General features: G+C 39.2%; 1 protein-coding gene across 1 annotated transcript; it reads right to left on the bottom strand.

Moving 5' to 3' along the window:
- Positions 1 to 2,854: 2,854 nt before the first annotated feature.
- On the bottom strand, positions 2,855 to 12,979 carry ZNF438 (zinc finger protein 438). The gene is made up of 4 exons (XM_008949032.1): positions 12,946 to 12,979; positions 11,535 to 11,609; positions 5,048 to 6,911; positions 2,855 to 3,467 (listed from the first exon to the last, which is right to left on the bottom strand). Exons 1-4 carry the CDS (start codon positions 12,977 to 12,979, stop codon positions 2,855 to 2,857), a joined length of 2,586 nt encoding a protein of 861 aa, XP_008947280.1.
- Between the last annotated feature and the right edge of the window lie 6,853 nt (positions 12,980 to 19,832).

A 19,832-nucleotide genomic window follows, 5' to 3' on the forward strand; every position in this document is an offset into this window, starting at 1 on the left:
CATTTTAAACAAAGGACACATCTGTATTTAATGCAACGCTATTTTCAAAAATCCCAGCCTTTCATAATCGACCATAATCACAACAGCCTGAAACATAAGAATGCTTTCAGGCTCAGAAAACAAGGCTTCTAATTTTAAACATTTATGAGGACACTGAGAAGTGGCTTAGAACTATGCTTTAAAATGTGTTTTCAGGCATTAAATTGCTGAAAGCTGAGACCCCTTTTTACCCACTTGGCCTGGACCAGAGAAACAGAGAGAAGCAAAGAAGTACGATGAAAAGACTGCCCATGAAAATTTCCATTTAAAGAAGAAGCAACCCACTCCCTCATCCCAAACCTCCTTCCTCCCATCACCACTGCACCTCCTCCTCTTTTCACATGACATGAAAGGCAGTGACTTCTTGCCTGATAACCACCGTCAAATAACTCATCTACACCATTGGCTCTGACGCACCATCATTTTTAACAAATGCTTTCGGAAAATACTTTTGAAGGGTAACTCTGCCATCATTGGTGCTGTTCCTGAACAGGAGGGACTCCTGTCTCGGAGCTGCATTCATTTCAGCTCATTTTAAACCATACCAAGGGACGGGCAATTTTGCAGGAGAGGTGATTTAACGTCCATTCTAAATAATGAACATGATCAAATCTTTTTCATGTTTTTTTTGCCCAACTCTTAAAATGCATGCTTTGTGCTGGGAATGAACTTCCCTTTGATATATTACAACTCTGTGAGGGAGGGGTTGTTCTCACATTTCTGTTTTGGGAAAAACACCAAGCTGTTTGATTTTGAAAGCTAAAGGATTATGCTGAGGGAAAAAAAAAAACCCACACACTTCTAAATGCAAACACACTTTACTAAGTTAAATATAGTCTCAGTTTGATACGAAACACTGACTTTAAAATTAGCTATTCCTTTCCAAGTACACAATACAGTCTCCTCCATCTACCCAGTAAGAATAAATATGAATATACTGTAGGCATCACAAGATAGGTGGGTCAAGAATAAGAGCAAGTATTATTTTTGAAGTAGTTCAGCATAAAGCAGTCATACATGGTAACAAAGAAACAACCACAAATACGTGGTTACACAAAATAGCAACAGATAGTAGGAAGGAAGTTTTCAAAATCCACAGGGATTGTTCCACCTTACCAAGCACCTGTACTGTTCTAGATGCATTTTTCTTTTTTCTCTTATTTTTCTTGGCTCCAGACCTATAGTTCAACTCCAGGGCAAGGCACCGTACAACAAGAAACAACACTCAAAACCACTGGCTCATCAAAATTGCCTTTACTGGTTAAAACCAAAACACATACACAAAATACTGCAACAGCTTCTGGAATCCCACTCAAAAAAACCAACATTTTTAGCTCTCTTCTTGTGTTCTCATCACCCAAAATTTTTGCAAAACCGTGAGAGGTGACCCAGGACATTTTAGGAATGACTCTTTAATCACTGCAATCCCTCAATTACAGTTTGACCACAAGAAGTAGTGAATAGAGCAGTGGAGACAGTACTGGTGTATTTTTCAGTTTGCCCTGTGATGTGCTCTGCCTTCTGCTGAACACTCATCTAGCGACCTCTTACACTGTCTCCATTATTGCCTCCAGAATAATTCAGAAGTACACAAGGCTTTAAGTAACAGCAGCTTAAACACAAATTTCAAACTAGATTCAACAGCTTCAACAACCTTTTCATCAGCACTGAGCTCCAGAATTCCACCTCCTACTGGCTTGTATATTGGTAAGGTCACTGTGACTGGCTCCTGACACTGGAAGGTTAAGGTGCCGCACGCAATTCCTCTGGTACAGTAAATGTGGCAACACAAGTGAAAAAACCTCATTAGCTGTACCATACACTTAGGAGTGAAGGAACAATCTCCCTTTAGAGCTGCAGAATGGGTCAACTGCAAAGGTACAAAAGCTATACGGCACGAGTGCTAAAGGGAGAGTGCTAACAGTGCTGGCAGCCGTGGTGCTGCTGTCACAGGAGGTGCAAGGAACGTGCTAAAAGTTCACCGTGAAACACACACACTATTGCAGAACATCAGACTTCCCAGGAGTAACCAACTCAGAGTACTGTTTTTAAAACAAATTTGTTTTTTCATAAAGTGGTCAAGCTTTGAGGGTTTCATCTTCATGGGTGGCAACTAACTCACCTTTAACCCAAAGACCTATAGGCAAAAAATACATTTAGACTATTCACTTTAAAAATCTGGAGGTCCTTGCACTTTCCAGGACATAATACCTAAAAAGCCTGCCAATAACAAACTTGCAAGCAATAAACATGGTTGAAGGCACTGCCATCAAGAAAGAAAGAATTAAAAGCTCTTAAATTACAGATCATAAAACTCTTTGATGCTGGCTGCATGTATGCACAGATGATCTGGAAAACTGCATGGAAAAAAATATATATTTACCATAGAATCTGGAAGCACAGTTGGGACTGAAATTAGACTTCCAGTCTGGTTTTTCATTTCATTCAAGACTGAGATTACTTCATACAAACTGATTTACTTCTGTGCATATAGTATAGTTTACCTCAAAATCTTTTACTTGATTTTAACCGTTAGCATTTTTTGCTGCTGCTACGTTCCTTAGGCATGAACTTGAAGTACAGTGTTTCATAATCAGCTTTCCCATACCCATCTGGAATGATACTAGTTAAATACATTTTCTATTTAACAAAATAAAGGTTAGTGTAACTTAAAAAGAACCCACACAACAAACCCACCAAACAAACCTTTGAAGAGATACATCTCTTGAGTTAGTTTCACAAAACAGAAAAAAAAAAAAAAAAAAACAATTTGGCAAGGTAGTTGCTGTTTTTCACAGCATTGCAGAATCGAGCTTCAATATTCACCGTTATTAGAAAGCTCAATAACACCTTGGTTTGATAACAAACTAAAAATTGTCCATAAAGTAGAGGGATCTTCACAGTTATGATGACTTTGCCAATGATTAAAAAGCTCCTCTTTTCTTCCAAAGAACTGTTTGCACAAAATGCAGTTATAACCCGCTTTAGACCAAATTTCTGTTTTTTTGCTTGGTGTACCAAACCCCACATTTTGCATCTCCTTGGCTGCTTCACCACTTCCTGACTGAGTCAGTTCACTTTTGGATAATGTATCAACATTATGTTGATGGTGAAGGTACATCTGTCTTTTCAGTTTTGGAAAGGTATAAAACTCCTCCTCACGGGCACTGCATTTTGTTGCATGTCTTCTCTCACTGCTCTGTTTCCAGAAGTGGGGTGCACGTTTGATCACTTCCCCCTTAGCTCCTCTACTTCCTTGTGAAACCCCTTCCTTCACTCTTCCCTGGATCTCTTCTCCATGACAGCTCAATAAGTGAAACTGCATTTCACCAAAGGACTGTGCAATGAACTGGCATTGACCACATCTGACCTGTAATTTCACTTCTCCTGGGTTATGGAATAGGTCCTCAAAATTGCACTTACTCCCCCTGTTAAAAAAAGGAAATGCCAATGATTTCACTATTAGCCATGCACAGAACAGAGATGACAATGTCTGTTAAGTTCCAAGAAGAGATGACATTAATGAAACATTCTAATTAAAAACAGGAACTGTTGGTGCAGTATCTAATTCATTTGGAATAGAGGAAAGAAAGAGAAACAAAATAATAATAAGGCTGATTAGGAAACAACCAAAACCAAATGTTACTCGACACTGAGGAGTTTAACAACTGTGTCCAAAATAAGCCTTGGTAGAAGTAATCTTTTAACAACACTAAGTTTTTAATAAAAGGTTTATAACCATTTTTAAAGTTCCTCATTTATTTAGGTTGATCCAAATACTTCTAGCTCTATGCTAGAAAAGCGAACACTAATATTACCTGTAGCATATTACTAAGAGAAACTTGTTTATACTGAGTCATCTAAGGTCAATTTAAGGCAAAACCACATGTGCCACCTCGCGCTCCACTATGGAAACAATGAAACTTCAAAGGCTCTTTTTTTTTTCCCTAAAAGTTTGTAACAGAGCTTTAAAAAGTTTAAATACTTAATGTACAAGGGGAGAGCCCCTCTCATTGATTTAGGACAGCCTTGCAGAACAAAGGAAAACAGATACACACAGAGCCAGCAAGAAGGAAGACCTCCACATAAACCTCCTCGCAACATCTATGAGAAGGGCCACATAATACTGTGTATTTATACACATTACACAGATTAACTGAATGAGTCATTGTAGGACAGCTAGTAAGGCTGAAAGAAAAATGCTGGTGTTTCTCAGGTTCAATACCTTAAGAATTTCTAACTGATGCCCTGGAGTGGAGCTGTGCAAAGGAAAATGTATAAAATTGAACCATAGTGGCTTAGTGATGTGTCAGGTTAAAGCCCTGAGCTTAAAAAAGCACACTTCAATGCAGGCATATGCACAGTGGAACAAACAAGCCACCGTTTATACTGTGCCAAGAAATTTCAGCTCAAACTCATAATGCAGAGATAAAATAATGTTCTATCCATCTTAATATGGTAAATGTTAACTTTTCTACTTGGCTAAGTGATGGCAAAACCAGCAGTAACCAACACACAAGATGGATCAGCTCACAGCACTCCGGAGAAAGCAATGGAAGAATGATATTTAACAGGGTAAATGAACTACAAGCTAATACTGAAATACAAATTGCTTTTCATCTATTGCAGTCGGTTCACTTATCTTCTGAGGAAAACCCAAAAATGTGTAGGTCACAGAATACAGTGCAGATCAACAGAAAAAGCATTAGCTATGAGACATCCACTGACCAAAATAGCTCCACTAGCAGTATATTGGGTATTTCTAGAATATATGCAAAATTACTTTGGATATTCAAGTGCCAGTAATAATTTATATTCTACAGATCAGCTAAAATATACCTGATGGTCTAAGGGATTGACTAGATTCCTTAACAAAATACTTAAACCATTAGGAATCCCACTTGGTGTGGGCAGGCAGTAACAGTTTTCATAACGGCGATGTTTATGGATTTTGACTGACAACCTGCAATCCCATTTTCATTAGCATTTAATTAGTAAAAATACTCACCTCTCTGTTGCTTCTTCTGTCTCTTTTATATTTGTGTCTCTCTTCTTTAAAGCATCTTGGAGATGTTGCTCGCTAGTAGGAGGCTCTGTGCTGATAACAACCCTGTGCACTTCTCTGAGGTGGCCAAAATACACTTTTGCATGCCCAAAAACTTTAGCACAGAATTCACAGCACACAAGCTTTTTGGGTTTCCCTTCATTGTGATGAAGTTTCATATGAGTGCTCAGGCTTCCAGAGTGAATATATGCTTTCCGGCAAATTCGACAAGTGTAAGGCCGTTTGTTTGTGTGTGTGTTCATATGGTCCTGAAGATGGTGTTTGAACTGGAAGGTATGGTTACAAACATGGCATTTATGCGAGGGCTTAGGCACGGCTGAAGATGAATTTCTACTTAAATCATTTGATCTGGCTGATGTGGCATCACTGTGATTGTAACTGAAATATTTATTGGGAAGTGAACTGTTTACAAAAATATCTTGGTCTAAACAGTCAAGAGACGGTGCCTCTACCATTGCTGCAGAAGCCAGTGGTGCCAAAGCCTGCACAAATAACACTGGTTTTGGTCTAATACTACGGTATTTTTTCACTGCCTCTGCTTTTTTGTCTTCAGGTGGCTGAAGATCAGCTTTGGTCCTCTCTCTTCCCTCTCTAAACTTATTAATGATGCATTTCCTTCGCTTGGTCTGAAAAGCCAATAAATCATCTGGGGCTCTTCTTTTCCTGCCTCTTCTTTTCGAGGCTGCACTGTTCAATTTTTTAAAACTTTCGACATCCACTTTATTGGATGGAGAGAAGGTATTTTCTCGAATGTTTTGTTTGGGGACTTCTGTAGATGATACAGCTAATTGCTTATCAGATGCTTTAGTAGGTACGTGAAAGGTTTTCACCAAAGCTGGTACCTTTTCACATTCAGATCTTAGTGGAGGACCAGATACATCCGTAACAGCAGTATTCTGCTTAGATTTACAAAACACTGAATTTTGCATCATTGAGTAAGGCAAAATAGGAAGTTTTCCTTCTGGTGCCGACAGAGTCATCTGCATTGCACTGCCAAAGCCTGCTGGTGACAGAACAGCAACAGAATTTGCAGAATTTGTGGGGTTTTCCTTTAGCTTCTCAGATGTTATGAATGACTGTCTTGTGGTTTCAGATGCTGTCTTCAGAGAGTGTGGACTTAGTTGCATGGAATTCATTGTACTTGCAGGCTTGGATAGAGAGTCTTTAACTACAGATGGGCCAGAAACATTACCATTAGCAATTTCAATTTTGTTCACTACAGGAGATCCAGATTCCACACAGTTGCTTTTATTTACTAACGAGGTAACTGTAGTTTCAGCCGAGTCACTGTCTGTTAGCATCACTTGCTCAGTTGAATCTGAACCAGAATGAGTTTCAGGACAGTCTTCAGTTAAAGCAGTCACAGGCAAAGTTTGCGATGAGATCGATGCTCTGGTAGGAATCTTGTTATGGGCATCCAAACCAGATATTTGTGCTGGTTTTTTGTCACTCAGCAATTTATTTCTCACAGATTGGTACCTAGGGATAGGCAGCTTGAGGTTTTCAGAAGGGGTCATATTTGACTGCTGGATTTGCTGTGTTAGGGCAGGGGCAACACAGGGCAAGGCCAACAGAGAAAACATCCCCTCATGACCAGTCACCTGCATGACAGCATAGTTTTGAGTCGGTACCACCAGTGGCTTAGGACCTGCAGCTGAAATTGGTGCATTTAGCTCAGGCAAAGATGTCTGAAGACAAGAAACCACTCCAGAAGTTAAAATTTTTGGTACCATTTTTGGAGCAATGGTCCTAAACTGACTTTTCTTCTGAAAACTTCGTATTATATCCGAAGGGGATTTGTGTTTATCTGTAAAAAAGATGTAATGTAGTATATAGTATTTCTTTTTCAAGAATTACTGTACTGAAAATAAATAGAACTGCTTACAAAGGATACTACTACACACAAACTTATTAAAAGTATTTAGGTATTTAAATGACCACTAAATTTAGAATTGTAGAGGTTTTATGGACAAAACAGAAATACTCCCTGAAGAAATGAGCTTGAACATAGATATGCAAAAAAACCCTCAGTTTAATCTTAAATGGGTGTTTCCTTCCAGAAACTACATGGCATTTCAGAACACATACACTTACACCCTGGAAAAGCTGAACTAGCATGCTGGCAATATTCAGCTGGAGTAACTAACAGGGACGGGATTTAAACTCCACGATGCAGAACTTTTCTGAGCACCTGCTCTGATCATATTTCTCAAACAGAGTCATGCTATCTTTCAGAGTTTCTGTAACATTAAGAATGTATAGTTTTTATCAGATACAAACCAAAGCTTACCTGATGAAGTCTTAAAAATACTAGTGCTATAAAACATACAAACAATGTGTAATAAAATCAAAGAGGACTTGAGAGATGTATCATTGTTAAATACGCAGCCAAACACATTGCTTATGTGCCTTTAGTGCACAGTAGAACTACTGTAGTAAGTTATTAGAATATTATCTTGAAAGATGCAGTTTATTAAGCTCATACCATGGTTCCTTCCTGTTTCTACATATGCTGGTAAATGTTATGAACATTTTTAGTAAAGACGAATGTGAGTATACCAAAGAGAAACAAATAAAATGAAAAAGGCACAATGTGTAAGATATAATCTACACTGAGGAGCAGAGATATACGCTGACCTTTCAGACACTCCCCAAAAAAGGATTATATATATATAGTTAGTTGCATCACTACCATTTCATATAACAGCTTCATTACTCACTCCCAATTTCAACTACTGATGCTTCCAGTTCTCAAAAACTGGGATATATTTCCTGAAAAAAAAAATTCCCAAAATCTCAACCACTGAAAAATTAACTACAAAGATCCTAAGCAAAAAGACAACTTACGAAGGCAACAACATAAGAAAAGTTAATTTTGAGAAAAGAATTGCTTACATAGAAGTGAATGCAGGGACCTTGAAATATGCAGTAAGGTAATTCCATTGGAAAGTTTCCATTCCTTACCATTTTAAAGCCTTGTACAAATGCATTTTTGCATTTTTATAGACTTAAGAAGGTAACTGAATTAGTACCAACACTGGAAACTTCAGTAATTTTATCTTGATCTTGGATGTTCTTCTCAGACGTCACACACTTTGCAACACGCACTGTAAGTTCCACAGCTATCACATTTGTGGCCAGAACTCCTGGACATAAATACCTGCATGCTCACAATACACCCCTGCAGTAAATCCGTGGCCTTCAGGATATGCTAGATTCACCGGGCAACCTTCTTCAAAGGTCTGATGCCTCTCAAAACTCCTTGACCTACAGTAGGTTCACAAAGTAATAACTACACAGAGCATAAACCTTTGATCCTTTTATTGTCAACTACAGCATCAGACCTTAAGTCTATTTATGCACCTTCTTGATCCTCCAATTCAGTGAAACTGCTGAGCACCACCATAACTTTCGCTCTGCTCAGTATCTGTAGAGAAGTCCAGAATTTCTAGATATTCTGTGCAGACTGGACTACCGTACATACAGAAATCCTGCACAAATATAATGAGTAATCCCTATATACACAGGTAAGTCCAAGCCTACAGAGTTTGTGCAACCTGGAAAAAGGAGAAACATGGTAATTTTAGATTTCAGTTTCCCTAAAGCTCTCTTTATTCTCAAAAAGCTAGGAGCATGTACTATTTCTCAGGAAGACCTTGCACTTTTGACAATCTGCAATCACTATATATACAGAAATCTTTATCTTTTCAACTGCCAAGATTCCTCATAGTACTCATATTATTTTTGTTTCTTGCAGGGTATCTTCTCGTTACTGCTTTTGAGGAAAGAGCTTCGGAGAACTACAATAAAATGATGTAAGGTATTGTAATCATTAACCAAACCAGCCCTGAACTTCAATGCTTGTTGCAGGTCAAAATAGGGCTTAAATAAAGTAGATGGCAGAACAAGTGTATTTTTCTTTTAGGGGACAAAGTCTTCTCTTATTTTTCCTCTTGCTATGTACTAACATTAAAGACTTCCCAAATCAGCTGTTACTCAGCTTGTTGTAATATTCAACATGAAGCAGTTTCTATTCTTACACACGCTTGGCTTGTACCTCTCTCCCTTTTTATTTCACAATCTCATTCATTGATTTGCATAAGCTTTTAGGAAAGCCAGCACTTTAGCAGTCTGCTACCTGTGCTACTCTACACTCTAAGCTATACGTCACCCACTCCACAACCAACAGTAGCAAATGATGTGAGGACTCAAGAAAAGACAGAAGTTCTGCTGTGGACATGTCACCTCTACAAAATTTCAGTAATGGCAGCCAAAGCATCACAAAGGAAAGGTTAATTTGAGGCTAGGAGGAAATATTTGTAGAAATAAGCTACGACACTGGCTTTAAAAGCAAGCATATGTTTCTCAAATACATGGATTTGCCTACTGCAAAATTAGGCGGCAAAATCACTTTTCTTTAAAGAAAGTCTCTCCAGATATTATCTTGGCATTCCACAAGAAAGTATCGTTCTAGAAACCAAGACCTTTATGAATATCAACCACAAAATGCTCTTTGAAACAAGATCCATATAGATCAATATTACTCTTATGCAGTTAACACAATACTAAGCATTGATGTAACCGGTTCAGAATGGATTTTTATACAAACGCTCTTTTCCCAACTAGGGTAATTTTATAATTTTACCACGCAAGCTGTGCTTGGTGTCAGCCTTCATGACTATTTTTCCCCCCTTCCTTTCTCCCCCAAGTTTACATGAGGCAGTTTAGTATAACGATACCATTGTAGTGCCTCTGGGTAAGCAAAGGATCCTCTCATCCAACACAGCCACTGTAGCTAAGCAGCTTAGCCAGTGCCTAAATATAGAGATCAGCTAGGTGAGGACTAGCTGTCTGATGATCCTCCAGACTCAGTTAAGATTTTGCTTTTGGACTGGGAAAGCTAATTGGAAGAACTGGTGGAAAACTATTTAGCATCCTGGATCAGGAAAAAGCAACCAGTCAATTCACAGAGTAGAGGTACTACAGACACCATCCACAGTGTGCAAGTATCATCAGTGACCAAAACTATTTTCTTCCATTTATACTTAGTGTCAACAATTTCGTTTGCACACAGAGTCTGCTACAGTAATTCATATCTTTATCACTCTGACACTGAAGGACTGGGTATGCTCTGGCTGTCTGGCTACCAGAAGGCCACTTGAAAACTTCATACATGTCTTTCAGGTGCACTCCACCTCTATTCAACATCTTCCAAACGATTTCCATCTCTGATTCAAAGGAGTCATTTTGACTTGTCAACTGTGACCTGACGAAAAGCCTTCATGCCTGTGCAAACCCACAAAGTTGTGCATCTGAGAAGGGGAATTTTCAGTTAAGGGAGGCTCTGCAATGACATTTTGGGGAATGGCCCTTCCTCTTAGATAACAGTCTTTCTACAAATCAGTCTACAGGTCCTTCACTTGAAGGCAAAAATTTTTATATTTTCTCTAAAATTTTCATTAAGAATAAATGACATGAATGAAACTACATTTCAGATAATAATTACATTTATTATCTGAATGACATGAAGCTCATTTAACTGCTGTGTTTTCAGTCTTTCAAATACTTATGGAGTTGGGGCAACAGGAAGACACTTCTAAATAATTAAGCACAAGGTTAAATCAAATACAATTCAATCCATTTACTCTAAAAGTCTCTGTTAAAGATTAATGGCTACCATGCTAGCACCTGCAAGTATCAAATCACTCAGAAACTTGCAGGATGTCATAAGCTTTCACGCTTCTAAATAACATTGGAACTCTACAGGAATGAACAGTGATACACCAATAAAAAAAGATTAATGACACATCAGTCTCTGCTATAGCTATGCTGAGGATAGTACTGGAGGAAAGAAAGTCTTCCACATAGCTCCTGCTCATTCATGGCTGCCCCTCCTTTCTAAGTAATTTGTTTGTCTGGTCCAGTTTGTTCTGCTTTCTTTTTGTACCTGTTTCAGTTTGATCTATGTAAAGCACACAACGTTGCTGAACTCAAGACATTGCAGAAAGCATCAGCAGAAATTTCATTTTCCCTACAAAACTGGTCTATTTTGAACATTAACGTAAACCATCAAAATGCCAGACACTACTTTATTATAGTGTTAATTTTCAAAATAATCGTTGTAGGACCACCTCACTTGTCATAGGTTATGTATTCAATTTGTGTCTGACTGGACAAGTGACAGAAAATAACACAAAAAAAAGGATCATTTTGTTTTGAAGGGAAAGGCAGAACAGAGATTAAAAAGATCAATTAAATATTTTATTAAACACATGTTTACATTGCTGAGTTTTTGCTGACTTTGAAAGGAAGAATATCTATTCTATGGTAAAGAAAAAAATCCACAAATTTCTAACAAACAATACTAGAGTTATTTCTGTCAATGCTAGTTAATAATTTATTTTGCCAAACCTCCATACACACTAAATACCTGTGGATATTCTCTTTCCAGAGTAACTTTCTTGGTTTTGCTGACCCAGCATACTTTGTTGAACACAATGTTTCTCTGCAAAAGTGCTTCAGTCAGTTTTAAGCAAATCCCAGGGGGAAAAAAAAGAACCCAACAAACCCAAGAACCCCCAAATTCAATAAAAAACAGAAGACAATATAAAATGACAAAACAGTTAATGATAATTCCAGTTAATGCATCAAGAAAGCTACTGCTTCTTGATTTTGTCAGTTTTCTCACTTCAAAAAATGTTTTAAAATCGAATATACTATATGTCAAATGCAAGGTGATAGCTTAATAATTGAGTAAAGCTGGTTAATGTTGTAAACAGATGGGATGCTTTAGCTTGAGTGTCATGGCAGATAGTCAACAGCACAAAAACAGAAAGCTCAGAAAAATGAAGGTTCAGTAGTTTTAATGAGGCTTTTAAATACAGGGGCTAAATTCTATGCTGATTTAAACTTTCTGCAATCCCACATAAATCAAAGCAACCGTAGATATTCTAAAAAACAGAATCTGGCATTCTATGTTCAAAATTAGTTTTGCCACATAACTGTACAAAGTAAGATTGGTAATAACGCCTACTAGGCAGGAGTGCCCAACTGTAACAATTAATTTGCTGTTGTTTCTATCTTGGCCTAAGAAATATTACTTGGGTGGAATGTTCTGTTCTGGGTATTTGCCCCAGATAATTTTATAAAGCTAATTTCAACAAAAAATGGCAGCCATCCCCAGGTATGTCTGCATTAAAAAAAACAGCTAGTAACACATCTGTGTGTTACGGAAGACCTTGATATTTATATTTGACATAGCAACATCTCTTTTTTCTGTGAAAACCTGCCCAAATTTGGTGAAGTTGTAAGCTTTTGGCACGTCTTTGAAAGATACTTTAAAGGGCTGATTTTTGCAATGATTATGTTCTATTGAACACACTCCTGCTTCAGGCTGGGCTGAATTTTTCCTAAAACTACAGCCTGAGGTCCAAACACCCAAGTTGGAATAAGGAAACGGCCTATCCTTATCTCTTAACTGCTGACAGTGTGGAAAGAAAACTAGGATATGTGCCCCTGTGTTTTGCCAATTAGATACCCCATCAGGAAAGGCAAGGCTATCAATAGAAACGTCAGCAAAAATTATATTATCTATTTCCTGGACATGAAAAAACAACGTAGCCTGGCCAGTCGCGGGTACAATAGAGGAAACAATAAACTCAAATAGTAGAGAGGATACAAACTGTACAGTTTGACTAATAATGAGTGGAACAAATAAAGCAACAATCCCGCTCACCACAGGTAATAGAACAGAGAAGAAGAGAAAAGAAAGAAAAGAACCCACCACTCCCCACAAAGCCATCCTGTGGGAAATGCCGGATAAGATCATAGTTGGATGTTACCTGAGAATTTCTGGGTGGTTCTATCTCGGATCATTCAGAGATAGTTGGAGGGTCTTTCCCATGTAATAAGGAACCTCTGGCTGGTCCGTCCACCAGCAGATGAACTCCCCTGAATATCTCAGCGAGCAGGGCCTGCTTTAATCTGTTCTCTTAACAAGCGGGACTCCTGCTGGGGCCCACCCAATTGGCTTTCGTCCATGAATGGCCAGGTCCTGGGCAAAAACAAATAGAAATGTTCTGGTACTCATCTGGCCTCTTCCAAAACAGCTGATGGCTTTTTCTCACACGATTAGTTATGTCTCTCACAATATCTCTACAGAGAGACTAATTTCCCACAACTCCTCTGCAGAGACAAGAATCATCACACATCTCTACAGAGAAAGGAATTGTCTATATGTCAAACCCCAATTCTGAGCACGTCACCCTGCCAGAGAAGAACAAGAGAACTAGAAATGAGACTTGCTAAATGTCTGGGGGCCAAAGAGTCAGGGTGGGATATGGGAATTAAATGCGGACTCAGGATGGGTAACAAACATTACTGTTACATGTGACTTGGAAGGGAGAAGCATTAAGTCACAGGGATAACCTCATCTCTTGCATTTCTTACCTTTTTAGTAATTGACTTTTTAAAGAGTAATATAATTATGTCTCCATAGTAGTCCTTTTGTGCAATTTAAAATAGATTAGAAAAATAATCAATATAACAAAGTATTCTAATGCAAGACTGGAAAATCACAATACATCACTCACACCAACAGTAAGATACAGAATGCACAAATATGCTTAGAAAATGTGTCCTGGTATACCACAGGAGGAACAAGCTCAAAATAGTTTGTTAAAATTTTAGAAGGGAATATTAGACCTCTTTAAAGCTATATAAAATTAATTCTGATTTGAGCATCAATGTGATTTGCTAGTTGTGCACTAAGCATTTAAACATTTAGAAAGGTCTTCTTTGCTTTAAAGTCTGTGCAAGGCTATTATCTTAAAGGATTAGGATTACAGTGCATTTCAAGAAATTCTGTGAGCAGTGGGATGCTTCCTGGATTCCTTAAATAGTCTTCAAAAGACACTTCTTAGCAGAAGAGAGCATTATAATAACAAAGTTACATGATAGATAAAAATATTTTTTGACATTAACTGGACTCCATTAAAACAGATGTTCAACCTTAAAACTTCTAGTGACACTTTTCAGTGTGGGAATAAGCTAAAACTATTTTTGGCATAAACAGTCATTTTGGAGAGATAACTCATACAGTAATCCAAGATCATGGGTACATAGTTCATATTTAGGGAAGTTCTTCAGTTTCCAGTCTAATTCAGCCTTTTTTTTTTTTTCCCTCCTCAAAACATCCTTAATGGACTATCAAGTGTATATTGATATATGCCAAAGATTAGCCAGATCTACTTTTCCAAAAATTAGTATCTAACATAAGTTACGCAAAAAAATAAAAAGGGATAGAGAAAAAAAAAATTAATACTCTCTGCTCTTGGGTAACTCCATTTTCTCAGTTTCCAGAATTGCTTTCCTCTGCTGTTTGACAGTATGCATAGGAGCTTCATCATCATGCTGTCATTTACCTGGAGTTCTGTGAGGCCTTTAACACAGTGCTCCACAGCATCCTTCTCTCAACACTGGAGAGATGTGCATTTGATGGGTGGACAATTCAAGGGCTAGCATCCAGAGGCAACAGTCAATGCTCAACGCCCAGATGAAGGTCAGTGACGAGCAGACGAGTGGTGTCCCCCAGGGGTCTCTACTGGAATCAGTGCTGTTCAATTCCACAGTCAATGACATAGACAGTGGGATCAAATACACTCTCAGCAAATTTGCAGATGACACCAAGCTGAATGGTGGGGCTGAAACGCCTCAGGGAAGGGATGTCAGGGAGGGACTTGGACAAACTCAAGAAGTGGTTCACAACAAAAGCCAAGTGCAAGGTCCTGGACCTGGTTTGGGGCAATCACTGGTATCAGTACAGGTTCAATCTGAAGGGATTGAGAGCAACCCTGCAGAGGACTTGGGGGTATTGAGGGATGAAAGCCGGACATAAGCCAGCAACATGCATTTCAAGAATCATAGAATAATTTGGGTTGGAAGGGACCTTAAAGAACATCTAGTTCCACCCCCCTGCCATGAGCAGGGACACCTCCCACTTGACCAGATTGCTCAAAGCCCCATCCAATCTGGTCTTGAACACATCCAACGACTTCTACAACTTGCCACAACTTCACTGGGCACCCTGTTCCAGCGACTCACCACCCTATAGGAAAGAACTTCTTCCTAATTTCTAATCTAAATCTACCCTCTTCCAGTTTGAGCATATTACCCCTCATCCTATTACTACTAAGTCCTTGTAAAAAGTCCCTCCACAGTTTTCTTGTAGGCCCCCTTCAGATACTGGAAGGCTGCAAGAAGGTCCCTCGGAGCCTTGTCCTCCAGGCTGAACAACCTGAGCTCTCTCAGCCTGTCCTCACAGGGGAGGTGTTCCACCTCTCTGATAATCTTTGTGTCCTTCCTCTGGACCCACTCCAAGAGGTCCATGTCCTTCTTGTGTTGGTGGCTCCCAAGCTGGATGCAGCACTCCATGTGGGACCTCATGGGAGTGGAGTAAAGGGGGAGAATCACTTCCTTGGCCTGCTGGCCATGCTTCTTTAGATGCAGCCCAGGATACAGTTGGCTTTCTGGGCTGCACTTGCACGTTGTTAGCTCCTGTTGAGCTTTTCATCAACCAGCAACCCCAAGTCTGTCTGCTCCGGACTACACTCAACACACACTCAGCCCAGCCTGCACTTGTACCTGGGACTGCCCTAACTCTGGTACAGAACATTGCATCTTGCCTTGTTGAAAATCATGAGGTTGGCACGGGGCCACCTCTCAAGCCTGTCAAGGTCCTTCTGGATGGCACACCACACAGTTCGGTGTCATTGACAAATCTGCTGAGGGTACGCTCCATACCACTGTCCAGGTCACCAACAATCCACATTTTCTCTTAACACCTCTAACACAGTGTTTGTGAACTTTAAAAGCTTTCCATGCTACTCATTTCATATTAAGGTTAACATAATAACGTAATTAGTAGGTTTTAAGCAGATCAAAAGTATTTTCATACCAAGAAATGAAAACTGACATAAAGAGAGCTAGACATAAAGAATCTAATGATTAGCTACTTTTTCCACCTTTACAGCTGAAGAAAGCACCCACAGATTTGTCTCACTAAAGCAATAAGAGAATTTAGGAATAAGGTTAAAGCAGATAAATCTATGGGCTCAAGATGGTACCTGGCCTCTGCAACCACACAAATCTCTGTTAAAGATAGGAACACTGGTTCTTTTCTTCTAAAGCACAGAACATCCCTCTGAGAGAGCCTGTTGGTTATGTTATCAAAGACTGTGCTTCAGCTTCTGTGTGCCTCTACAAGTTTCACCAACCAGCCATGTCAAACTTCAAGTGGGAACTATCTAAAAGCCATGCTGCTCTGGCAGGACTCAGTTGAGTAGAATGGAAATTATTTTGGTATCACTGCAAATCCAGTGGTTTATGTTTGTAGGTTTTGCCCAGTCATTCTGCTCCACAGAGGAGCAGAGATTTGCAAAGCAAGGTGTCAGTGACACAGCCACTTGGGGGAACCAATTGTTCAGAAAATAGTTGAAGGGAGGTAGTAGAAGCACTGGTCATAAACACATAATTCATAAACCTTCAGTGGCATTCCAAATATAAATTAAGTACTTTAAAAGGTGGGGATAAACAGAAGATTCAAAAGAAAAGGCTGCAATTGGATTTTTAAATATTATTTTCTGGGAGAACTGCCAGTTGAAATTTCTCTTAGCAAGCTTCAAGAAAGATATAGACCTAAACAGTAATTCACTCACTGTAAAGTTAATGTCAAGTCCTTTTTAAAAGGTCTATCAAGATCTTATCAACCTGGACAAAATCTTGATACACCTAATGTAAGTGGTAATTAATAGACTTATTTTTTTCTTTAAGTGCGGGAAACAATAATGACCAGGTCTGCTACAAAAACGAAGGCAGAATTCTTCAGAAACTATGCATCACAGAAAGGTCAAGTAGAACCATTTTATGAATAAATCATGAAACAGTTTCTGACTAGACTCTTGCTTCCCTTTCAAACAAGCTGAGAATGGAATCTACCTTCATCTTACTAACAGCTAAATCCTCTTCCCTTCCCTCTATGGGACAGAAAACACAGACATCTGATTTCATTAAGGGAATTATGCCTCTTATTGCTCTCCTTTTTTTTTTTTTATTTTGTAAATACTGATGTGCAAGTAGAGAGCACAACAGAAGAGCAAAATTATTCCTTTTATAGACAATCACTTTTTCTTTTTGTGAAAATCAGAGCAATTATTTCTTAAGAGAGCTTGTATACAGAGAAAAACAACTAATTCACCACTTTGGCTCAATAGAACAAATGTATTTCACCTGAGGCATTAAAAGCACCTGTATAGTGACTTCTCTAGTGCAAACCTTGGAAAGTGCTCTCTTATTACAGATGAACAGAGGATCAGAAGACTGTCAGTCTTGACCTGGCCTATTTTTAATTTTCCTGCATGAACTATACACAGGGTTTATCACTGCCCAATGGAAGGGCCAGAACACAGAACACATTGTTAAACTCAGCTGACTGTTGGAGAGTATTTTTTGAGGGATCCTGTAAATAGCTCATTTCATTTGAAAATTACCTAAGTGATCTAACTTTTGAATGGAGAATCTCTATCCAGGCTTCTTGTTTGCTCTAGCTGTCCCTTTTTTCTTTCTTCGTGACTCAAATTTCTTCAGAAAAGGACTCCATAGCTCTAGCTGATACATGCAAAATATTGCCACCTCTAGTCAATTCCACTAAGGTTAAGACAAAAATAAAGATCAGAGGATCTCCACAGTACTTCAAATAGATATGCACATTTTTTCAAAATCACAGCCCTGTATAGTGTAGGAAAAATAAAATGTCTTCAGAAAGACAATGGTCCTGGCTAGGAAGACATTAGTTTTCATAATATATAAAATTATCACTTACTGTCGAACCTGAGCATAGCTAGGCCTCTCTGGCAGTAGGATGTAGCAGGAAACAACTTAAATGACAGTCTCTGAGTGTCCTTCCCCCCCTGCGTGCAGTTACAGTTATCTGTAATGCCCACTGGCGTCGCTAGGCTCACCCGAGCCAGGCCCTGCTCTGCTGAAGGGCCGCGGGGGTTCCCCTGCGGCGGTGCTGGCTGTGCCGTGAGGGGACGGGCCGAACACGCCGCTGGTAAGCGGGAGCGTACCAGCAAACACTTGTAACGGCTGCCAGCCTACGAGGGAAGGGAACCAGGAATGCAAGTCAACGGGAACGCAGGCCACAGGTGATATCCGTAACTTGCCGTGTGCCGAAATACCAGAACGCCGCTCATGAAATTCACGCGTCCCTGGCAGCCACAGGAAGCTCTCGGCACCGAGGCCAGCAGAGGGAGTTGGGCGCCCACCCCCGCTGACCCCGGGCACCGCCGGAGCTGGGCAAACCGGGCGAGCCTTGACCTGGCCGGGGAGGCCCCACCGGGGCTCTTCCTGTGCCCTCTCTCAACCGCCAGCTCAGTTCAGATCTGCCACTCGCGTCCACTGCCTTACAGTGGGTTTCAAACAACAGAAAGGTTAAACTGCTTGTCTAATAATTCTGTAACACAGCTTCTGTTGAAAAATTCCCAACGTTGTGAAATCTTTTACAGCACCACACACAACCTCTGAACGACTCCATGACCAGTTCTGTTATTATTTCAAAAAATTCTACTTTTGCAAACTTTTTGGTCAAAACAATGTTTTGTACAACTTGAGAGCATCTTAAAGCAAAGCAGATGAGCCTCCCTGTTACAAGTAATTACTTCGACCAAACTACTTCATATCTGTAACTGCAGTACAATTTTTGTGTGAGAATTAAAAAAAAAAACACAAACCCTCCTTTACTTGATTTTGTGTTTAGTCTATTTAATGTCCGAAATAACACGTCCATGGTACTAAAAACATTAGTATTTCTAACAGATGTTGTTCTTTTGGTCGACGTCTGAAAATGAGGTCCTGTTACCAACATATTTTCCCATCCCAAGAAATACCCTGAAAACTTTGTCAAACTTTCTTGCTTTCATCATTGCTCAGCTCATCACACAAACCATCTGCATAAATAAAGATGTAAGCATCTGCTGTATGGCAAATGGTCTCAGGGGCAGATGTTTTTATCCTTGCATTCATGTCACTGGCTTGGATACATTATTTGAACAGATGTACACAATCTGAAAGTGTCGTGTCCCACAATGAAATGTCTCCAACTGCTTCCTATCAAAGTACATAAATGCTATTTGCACCTGCATTTATGTTAATGATATAAAGGCAGCAGGGGTTCCGCAAAGTGAGAGCTGATGCTAAGAAACACATTTACATGGCTAATTGAAGTTTGAAATCTCCCAGCCCCAAATGACTATACTAATCTAGATACAAAATGTAATAAACTATACAATGACTTTTTAAAAATACTAAACGATTTTTAGAAGAAATTAAAATAAACATAATCAGGAAGAAAAACTATGGTTTCAGCCTACGATATACTCTTGCAATGTATACTTGAAAAAAAGGATAAAGTATTACATAAATTCCTAGATAAAGCACGACAGCCTTATATGCTGCACATTAATTAAGATATACAATTATTTCATGTTAGAGACATTTAACAAAAGTGTTTTATAAATCTGACAGTACCAAAGGTATTTCAGTTCTCTAAGGCGCATTGGTATTCTGTGCCATTATGGAGTGCTATCAAAAAAAACAGCACTTGCTCAGCAGCAAATATTAACATGAGTGTGAATGACAGAACACGATGCTTCAATGATAAATTTGTAATTCT

Source organism: Merops nubicus, unplaced genomic scaffold (genome assembly GCF_000691845.1).
Source record: "Merops nubicus isolate BGI_N331 unplaced genomic scaffold, ASM69184v1 scaffold14841, whole genome shotgun sequence".
NCBI classification, from domain to species: Eukaryota; Metazoa; Chordata; class Aves; order Coraciiformes; family Meropidae; genus Merops; species Merops nubicus.

Bases quoted from the DNA above. Each gene is read 5' to 3' on its own strand.
- ZNF438 (XM_008949032.1), bottom strand. From the start codon at position 12,979: ATGATCCGAGATAGAACCACCCAGAAATTCTCAG. The intron at 6,912-11,534 runs GTATTTAGTGTG...TCTTTTTTACAG, and splicing joins TGGAAAGAGAATATCCACAG to ATAAACACAAATCCCCTTCG. The intron at 3,468-5,047 runs GTGAGTATTTTT...TTTTTTTAACAG, and splicing joins ACAGAAGAAGCAACAGAGAG to GGGGAGTAAGTGCAATTTTG.